At 38.0% G+C, this 10017-nt stretch overlaps 1 protein-coding gene across 1 annotated transcript; it reads right to left on the bottom strand.

Annotated features, from left to right (window-relative positions):
- Positions 1-726: 726 nt before the first annotated feature.
- LOC129231156 (uncharacterized) lies at positions 727-6049 on the bottom strand. The gene is made up of 2 exons (XM_054865404.1): positions 4751-6049; positions 727-2793 (listed from the first exon to the last, which is right to left on the bottom strand). Exons 1-2 carry the CDS (start codon positions 6047-6049, stop codon positions 727-729), a joined length of 3366 nt encoding a protein of 1121 aa, XP_054721379.1.
- Positions 6050-10017: the final 3968 nt, after the last annotated feature.

Raw genomic sequence — 10017 nt, 5'->3', positions numbered from 1 at the left:
ACTAAGTGGAACACGAGAAATTGATGCCTATCAGGTCAAAAGTTCGTTTGCTGATAAGTTTATTTGTTTCCTTCGTCCTTTTTTTAAAATACTTAATTAACTTTGAATACCTTGATTTTTTTCAAAGATTTTTTTAAACATGTTATGAACTTTTAAATCAAATTGTGCAGTTATGTTTTCTATAGATTTGTAGTGTTAATAAATGATTAAAAAACAATTATTCAAGGCTAATTTATATATATATATATATATATATATATATATATATATATATATATATATATATATATTAGGGAATAAATATGAACTAGAATGTTTCGAAAATTATTTTCTCTTACCTGCTTGTTTGTTGTATTTGAAGAATTCATATGCGGGAAGCCATCTCAATCTTGAACTCTGAAAATCTAATAATTGAAAAGTAAATGGCACTACAATTAGAAAAGACGGCCTCACTCCTTGATATTAGAACTTACACTTTACTTTCTTCTTGAGAGTTACACGCTTGCGCAGCGCCATCTGTGGACTGTATACGAAACATACCGCCCCCCTTGAAACACGGAGGGGTTTCAAAATTTATGAATTAAGTTAAACATACTAAATGAATTTAAATTAAAAATAAATCATACTTCTAAATAAATGAAATTAAGTAATTAGCGTTACAGATGAATAGACGACCTTGACCTTCTACAATATTAGAAAGAAAAATTAGGCATAGTTCAAGAATGCTCAAGTGTCTATAGGAAGGGGACACAGTTTTGCAATTGGTCTAACAAGTTCACCAGTGTCAGTTTTTACCTTGACCACACGTACTTTATTGTCTTTACCAGGGAACGTTTCCGTGACCTTCCCTAATTTCCACTGTAGTGGAGGTAAGTTGTCGTGTTTGATTAAAACAAGATCTCCAATGTCAAGGTTCTTATGAGAATTGCGCCACTTCGCTCTTGATTGTAGCAATGTCAAATACTCGGACGACCATCTATTCCAAAAATGTTGGATCATTCTTATAAGCAATCGCCAACGATCGCAATGACTGATGTCGTCTGGAACCGTAGGTTGAGGAGCAGCTGTTAATGCTTTTCCTATTAGAAAATGTCCTGGAGTCAGAACAGACGGATCATCTGGACTGCTAGATAATGCACATAGTGGTCTAGAATTAAGGCATGCCTCAATTTGACTTGATAACGTGGCTAATTCTTCGAATGTGAGACTGGTGGCTCCAACAACTCTTTTCAAATGAAACTTGAACGATTTCACGGTAGCCTCCCAAATGCCTCCGAAGTGGGGAGCAGATGGAGGATTGAAGTGAAAGGTGATTTTGTCTGTTACCAGAAATTGATGTACGTCGTTTTCCTTCATCAACTGACGAAACTCCTTCCTAAGCTCTCTGCTCGCTCCATAAAAATTACTTCCTTGATCGCAGAAGAGGTCAGATGGCCTACCTCTGCGTGCCACGAATCTTTTTAAACAAGCGATAAAGGCTTTTGATGACAAGTCGCTGACGACTTCAAGATGAACTGCCTTCGTTGCGAGGCAGACGAAGACGCAGATGTAGCTTTTAGTATTGCGGCTTCCTCTTCCCTTGGAGTTCCGTATTAAGAATGGGCCTGCAAAGTCAATACCAGTTCGTTGGAAGACAGAAGAGGGGCAAACTCTGGACATTGGAAGATCTCCCATGATTTGACCAGCGAGCCTTGGACGATTTCTGAAGCACGGGATACATTTTCTTACAACTCTTCTAACTGCATCTCTGGCTGAAAGAATCCAAAATTTTTCTCTGAGAGCTGCTTGGAGAAGTTGTGGACCGGCATGAAGAAGTTTTAGATGATAATCGGCGATAATTAAATTCACAACATGGTCGGTTTTAGGAAGCAAGATGGGATGCTTCTGCGATTCTGAAAGCATTGAATTTTTTAGTCTCCCACCGACACGAATTATTCCGGAATCATCGTAGAACGGAGTCAAGGGATTAATCTTGTTGTTCGAAGGAAGCTGCTTTCCCGCTGACAGATAGGAGACCTCCGTCAAAAAATGATCCTGCTGGATAAATCTTACAATCCTTTTCTCGGCTTCGTGCAATTCTGTCGTTGTTAAAAAAGACTTATTTCTTATATCTGCAGCCAGAGAACAGTTCTTCCCAAATCTTAAACAATAGGCTACAACTCTCTTCAACTTGTTCCAAGACGAAAATTTCTGAAAAAACTCTGCCTTGAAAGAAGCATCAACCACTTGCAGCATAACCAGCTTGGATGTTCCTTTAGCTTCTACAGACATGTCTTTTTGCAATTCTGGATTATCCTCAAACCCTCCATTAGGAAAAGTAGAACTCCTTAGCCAATCAGGTCCGTTGAACCACAAGTCGCACCTTTCTAGTTTAGTTGGAGGTATCCCTCTTGTTCCGCAATCAGCAGGATTCTCCAGATCGCTCACATGGTTCCAGTGCACATTAGGAGTTAGCTCTTGAATTTGTGCTACTCGATTAGCTACGAACGGTTGCCATCTTCTTGGTTCAGACTTCAGCCATGCCAGTGTGATCTTGGAATCAGACCACGCAAATGTCTCAGAGATTGGCACAGTTAGCGTTGGCAAGGTAGCTTGCAACAAATTGGCAAGAAGTAAAGCAGAACAGAGTTCCAATCGAGGTAAAGACTGCGGTTTTACTGGAGAGACACGCGTCTTGGATATTAGCAGTCTGGATGTCACAGCTAGGGTTACATCCTGGGAACGAATGTATATAGCTGCGCAATAGGCCTTCTCTGAAGAGTCGCAGAATCCGTGTACTTGCACGTCTGAAGCCTGGGGAATGAGAATACAGCCATAGGCGGATTTACGGAGGTGCCAGGGGGTGCGCTGCACCCCCAAATTTTTTGGTTGGATTTTGAAAAAAATTAGTTTAGTATATTTCACTCAGAAACGTAGTTCGGGGGAAAAAATTCATAGATGCTAAACTAGTAAATTTACTTTAATCCAGTGTATCACCACACGTCGCTAGTGCAAGAATAACATAACTGTGCTCATATTAAGAATTAAAGTAATTTTATCATTTGGAAAATAAAAAACCTAATAAATAATTTCATGCAAATAAAGAACCTTCTCAAACAGTTTATTGTTCAGTGCTGTGTTATTGTACAGAATAATTGCATGTTCTGTAATTGGGTATTTATTCGTATATCAATACCAATTCTTCAATTGTTGAAGGAAGAATCCCAGACATTTTGCTACTGTTGTGCATCCAGGGGGAAGAGGGCACAAGACTGGTGACCCCCCATACAAAATGCTGAGTAGATGTTTTTAAAAAAAATGTTCTTTATTATTGAAGAGAAGAAAAGCTCTCATTTTGGGAAAACGTAGTCATTTTAAGAAAAAAAAAGAATGTTAGGAAAAAATCTTAGTTTCTCTTTCATAAAGAAATATATTGACATTTAAATTTTTCAATAGCTTCAGATTATTGGCGACGAGTTCGGTGCCTCCTCCCCCCTCCACGCACAATCAACTTTCTTTCATATCTCCCCCCTTCCTTTTTTTTTTCGTTTTTTCTATTTCGTTTTCATATATATATATATATTTTTTTTTATTATTCCTCAAAAATTTTCTTCTCCAAAGCCCTTTTTCCAGCCAAAATTATTACAGAGTACCTCAAATTTCGTTTCTTGGGCTTCACTTTCGCAAAATGTCCAAGGGAAATCTTCTAATAACCTAAATACATTGAAAATCATTTAAAATTGCGTTTTTGGAGCTTCAGTTTTGAAAAACTGTAGTGTTCCTAACGTTACCAAATATGGTTTTACACTCATGTGTTTAAGACTTTAATTTTGGAAAATATTCGAACAAGGGCCTCCGACCCCCTAATATCATCACAGAGTGTTAATATTTTGGTTTTGAAAACAATTTTTTCGAAATATTTAAGTGGGAGAATCCTTTTTTTTTAATACCATGGAGTATTGCAGAAGAACTTCATTTTTAGGACTTCCGTCCGGTAACAGCATCAAAAATTGTCCTCCGTAGCAATTTTTGGAACTTCAATTATGAAATGTTAAAGAGGTAGCGTGGGGGAGGGGAGGGGGGACGTATTTCTCTCTGCTTTAAAAAAAATCGATTGGAGACAGTCTATGAGTCTCATTCCTAACCCAAACTATAAATATGGACTATAATCACATTAATAAGACTAAAATTTCTAAAAAAAGTCTGGGAGTCACAAGTACTTTTCTAGCCTCTAAAATATCAGCCAGAACTGTAAAACTGTGTTTTCAGAACTACTATTTCAAATTTTTTCTGAGGCGTGAATCCCATTCCAAACCAGTAGCTGGATTCACCCATTGCTTCTAATATCGACTTTCGTTTAAGACTTTTTCTGCAGTTTGAAATGTTAAGAATTGCCCATCCCCTAATCTTACTAAATATGGTTTACATCGCGTTTTTTAGACTTAAAAGTGTGTCCCGAGCTAAAATTATTTTCTGATTTCGCCACTGTCTTGTTATTCCGGGAATACCCCCCCCCCCAGATTCCTGTTCTTGTTGCACCCCCAAATATTTCGGCCTAAATCTGCCTATGAATACAGCGTGGAATTTTGATATTTGTAAGTACAGGAAGCTGTTCTTGAAATGTTCTCCACTGCTTTGCCAGAGAATCAGGTAGCTCCTCGTCCCAGCTTAGATGATGACTCCACAGCTCTTGGAGGAAGATTTTGGAAATGATAACTGTAGGTGCCAACCAGCCCAAGGGGTCAAAGATTTTAGCGACTTCAGAAAGTACCTTACGTTTAGTCCATATGTCCATCTCATTGACGGTGATGGTAAAGGTGAACTTGTCAACATCTGGAAGCCAAGCTATTCCCAGAATCTTGACAGGTTGGTCATCGTTGATCGTGTGTTTTGAATCAATTGCCTGTAATTCTTTTGAAATGGTTGCCAGTACGTCGGGATCGTTTGACACCCATTTACGTAAAGAAAAGCCTCCCTTTTTCATCATCTCCTGCAGCTCGGATACCAGTTGAATGGCTTCCTTCTTTGTCGCACTCCCACTCAGCAAATCATCTACATAAAAGTGACAACGGGTAGCTCTTGAAGCGGCTGGAAAATTCTCTTGTTCGTCTATGGCAAGCTGTCGTAAGGTTCTCGTGGAGAGGAATGGTGCTGAGGATGTTCCGTAGGTAACAGTAGTTAGACGATATTCTTTTATTGGTTCGTTTGGAGACTCCCTCCAAAGAATTCTTTGCCAGTCTACGTCTTCCTTATGAACTTTAATCTGGCGGAACATCTTTTCCACATCAGCGCAAATGGCTACATTGAAAAGTCGAAACTGAATCAGGATAGGGAAAAGTTTTGGCTGTACTCTTGGTCCAACCATGAGCAAATCGTTTAAAGAAAGTCCAGACGAGGTTTTACTTGAAGCGTCGAAGACGACACGGAGCTTAGTTGTAGAGCTAGTGTTTCTAACAACTCCGTGATGAGGGAGGCACAAACTATTGATGTTATTAATTTCAGAATCTGGAACCAGCTCCATGTGCTTTAGATCAAGGTATTCCTTCATGAATTTGCGATAGAGTTCGTATTTTTCTAGATTAGAAATGAGATGGCGTTCCACGCTGATTAGCCTACGAATTGCATTTCGTTTTGAATCACCTAACCGCGTGGGAGGTGTATGAAATGGTAACCTTACTGTATATCTGCCATTCTCATCCCTAGAATGTGTCTTTGCGAAATGATCTTCACACGACTTTTCTAAAGAAGTTAAGGGTTTAGCACATGGTACAGAATCTAATTCCCAAAATTTATTGATTAGATGATCTGACACTAACTGAATATTATTTACATGAAGAGAATTTTGATCACCAAAATTAGCCTTACCGCCAATTATCCAACCCAGTTCTGAACGAATGGCAAATGGTTTATCCTTACCTAACGATAACGTTTGACCCTTTAGCAATGGCAAAGTAAGGTCAATACCGAGAAGTACATCAATCGGACCGCTCTTGTAAAATGTTGGATCAGCCAGAGAAATATCCCCAAATAATTCGCACATTGAGGAATCTAAGTTGTGATGTGGTAGCATACCTACAATTTTGTTAACCACATACACGGGCGCTTCAAAGGATTTTTGAGATGGAAAATGTGAGGTGAATTGAATCTCAGCAATCCCATTTGTACGCGTATCGAAAGCACCCAAACACGAAATACGAACATTGGCCTTTTTCCTGTGCAAGCCCAATTTTTCAATACACTCATTTGTAATAAGCGAAGCCTGGCTTCCGCTATCCAAAAGACATCTACAGGTCTGATAGTTACCCCAAATATCTCTTACTTGAATCAGAGCCGTGCAGAGGAGCATTTGAACGTCTGGGCCCACATCAGAAAGACAGGATGTAACATCCACCACTCCAGAATTTTCCCTCAATTCATTAGTACTTGGAACAAGGGCAGGTGAAAACACAGGGGCGTTGATAGAAAGTCCAGTCGAATTTGACACATTTACAGGACCCTGTCTTCCCCTAGCGCTAACATTTTCGATATGAAGTAAACTGTGGTGGGTTTTTTTGCACGTTCTACATCTAAACTTGCTTTTGCAAGTTTTCACACCGTGAAATTGAATTAAGCAGTTAAAACAAACATTATTCGATTTAACGAAATTTGAACGCTCTTGTACTGACAATTTTAAGAATTTATCACACCTCGACAATGCATGCTCTCTATTACAGAGAGGACATTGTGACTGGGCGCTAGACGCGACCAAAGTCACCTTTCTTTGAACGTTTCTCTTGGTAGTTAAACTCGGGATGGATCTCGCTTGTGTTGCAAGAAATTGCAATAGTTCGTCCAACTTTGGAATGACATCAGTTGAAAAGGTTCTCTCAAACCAAGTTCTTGAATTTGTATCAAGCTTGAACAATATCATATGCATCAAAAGGATATCTGCAGTTGGATCAATCTCATATTCCAAGGACTCTAACATCCTTACAAATTCCTTAGTAGAATCTATCAAATTCAAAATTTGTGTGGAAGATTCTCCACTTAAGGGTCTTATATTGATAAATCTTTTCATTAAGGAGGACACAATTTCTCTTTTATTAAAGTATCTATCCCTTAGCAATCTCCAAGCAATTTCGAAATTATCATTGGTAATCGATAAAGAGTTTACGATTTTTAACGCATCTGACCTTAAACTCCCTTTTAAATATTGCAATTTTTGTGCTCCCGTCAAATTTTGATTGTTGGAAACTGCAGCTTCAAAAAGATCGGAAAAGGTAAGCCACTCCTCAGTTGCACCGGAAAATACAGGTAGGGATAACGTAGGCAGTTTTACTTCAGCTGACTGAGCTGGGACTGAAGTTTGGCTTGAATCCTGGGTTTTAACCTGAAACTCGGAATTTACCACAGAAGGTACAAGCCGAGTATCTATAGTGACAAGTACTGCCTCTAAAGCGTCTAAAAGATCGTCCTTTTCCGTACAATAAGTTTCCTCATCTTTTTCTTCGCAAATACTTATAATAGGATCCAAAATACCCTTTACCTCAGCTTTAAATTCTATGAATCTTTCCTTCCTAGCTAATAAACCCACCTTATTTAAATTCTCAATTTCCTCTTCTGTTTTCTTTTGGAGTTTTGTAATCGAAGATTTGACACTCTTTTTTTTCTTTAACAAAGCGTCCATATTCATTTGAATATAGCAAATAAAACAATTTTATTAAAGAAAAACAACGCAGCTGTGCGGGAATGAACGAATGTCTAGTCCAAAGAACGAAAGAAAATACTTCCTTGGCGCGTCACCGAGACGGTGGGGAAGCGAGGGGAGAAAATCGCAACAAGAATTACCAAGGAATAAACAGTCTAAGGGCAAAACGAAACTGAAACTTTTGCAAATTATTTGAAAAGGAACGACAATGGCAGACTACCAGTAATTTACCAAATAAGAATAATCAACCAATCAAATGAAAAGAAAATAACCACTTATTAAACAGTTTGAAACTTTTTGAATAATCTCAAATTTGAAATAACGCATTTCGTAAATTTGCATTAAATCCTAGTACGTGCACTTCGTACGCTTTAAAGTTTAACACATTTAAACAAAATATACTTTTGAATGTTTCTCTAATTGAATTAAGACAATATAAAGCATTTGTTGAAACAACAAAACAAGCAAGAATTTAGAATAGAACGTTTCTCACTGGTCTCCGGCTCGACGGACCAAAAATGTTAGGGAATAAATATGAACTAGAATGTTTCGAAAATTATTTTCTCTTACCTGCTTGTTTGTTGTATTTGAAGAATTCATATGCGGGAAGCCATCTCAATCTTGAACTCTGAAAATCTAATAATTGAAAAGTAAATGGCACTACAATTAGAAAAGACGGCCTCACTCCTTGATATTAGAACTTACACTTTACTTTCTTCTTGAGAGTTACACGCTTGCGCAGCGCCATCTGTGGACTGTATACGAAACAATATATATATATATATATATATATATATATATATATTTATATTTCAAAGTAAATTTTGATTAATTAAACTGTTGAACTACAGAGTGATGTATTCCAGGATTTATTAGTACAAAACTTGCCATTGGTGTGAAAATATTTTAAATTATTGTTGAATCTATCAATTGCAAAATGTTTTAATTGACAAAGGGAAACACAACTAAACATCAAAATTATGTATAACATTTCTTATGAAATGCAATTAAAACAGAAAAAGGAGTTATTGAGCAATCACGATTGCTTATTGTTCTCACTTGACAGTCCTTGATGTTCCGGTTCCTTTTTCAGCTTGGACCAGGGCTGCAGCACCACCGTCCACCGGCGGCGGCGCGGCTGGTCCTGAGCACTGTCCACCGGAATCCACTTTTGCTGGGCGGTGGCGTCCATGTCCCACACACGCGAACGCCTACACACACACACACACACACGAACGCCTACACACACACACACACACGAACGCCTACACACACACACACACACGAACGCCTACACACACACACACACACGAACGCCTACACACACACACACACACGAACACCTACACGCACACGCACGTACACAACACTCACTCACACACATGCATACATACACTTACGCACCCACGCACCCACACACATGCGCCTACACAAACACACACGCTCGTGATTGCGAAAAACATAATTTGAATTCAAGATGCCAAAAATTCAAATTAATTTTTTTTTTATATATTTAAGCAATTGTGGTTATTTTTTGCTTATGCTTGACTGAAAAAAATGTTCCTATGAAAATAATTACTGTGATAATAATAATAGCTGTAGCTTGTTGTTTTAAAGTCTTATTAAGAGAGATTAATTTTCGTTAGGATGGTTACAAGTTATCTGTGGTTGCGTACATTCTTTTTTCTCAAAGCTTAAGTAAACCAGAATTTACTATAAATAACGGGTTCATTTGTGTCAAATCACAGGATTTCAGAAAACACGCACCCAAGGGCGGCTACTAACTACCTTTTTTTTGGGGGGGGGGGAGTGGAGGATGAAGCTGACAAATTTTTAGACTTTTGACCACAAAAAATTTTTAAAACTGCTTAGGTGTCAATAAAAAGCACCAAATCAGCTATCAATAAGGCACCAAATAACTTTATGATTGAATTTTATGAACAATTTAAAAAAAAAAAAGGTTTCAACCTTTACAACTCATACTACTACTCAAGATAATTCATGAATTCAAATTTTGTAATTGTTTTCACTTTATTCATAAAATATTTCAACACAATGGATGGATAGTATTGTGGTCAATTGAAGGGGGGGGGGGCTATGGCCTCTCCTGTAGCTGCCCCAGCGGATACAAAACGCGGATACACACAAGCCCCTAGTAGCACACAATGATGACACAATTCTAGCTTTAAATCAGCGTTAAAGTTTGTGACAGCGTGGAACAGAAATTAACTATACTATAAAGGATATGTCTAGCAAACTATTCCACATAATTTTTCTGAGCTATTTTGAGGGTTTTAAATCATCGTCTTTTTAATGTATCTTTTAAGTTTGCTTCTGGTTATTGCATCACT

Source organism: Uloborus diversus, chromosome 10 (assembly GCF_026930045.1).
Source record: "Uloborus diversus isolate 005 chromosome 10, Udiv.v.3.1, whole genome shotgun sequence".
NCBI classification, from domain to species: Eukaryota; Metazoa; Arthropoda; class Arachnida; order Araneae; family Uloboridae; genus Uloborus; species Uloborus diversus.
This window is presented reverse-complemented; position numbering and strand designations above follow the sequence as displayed.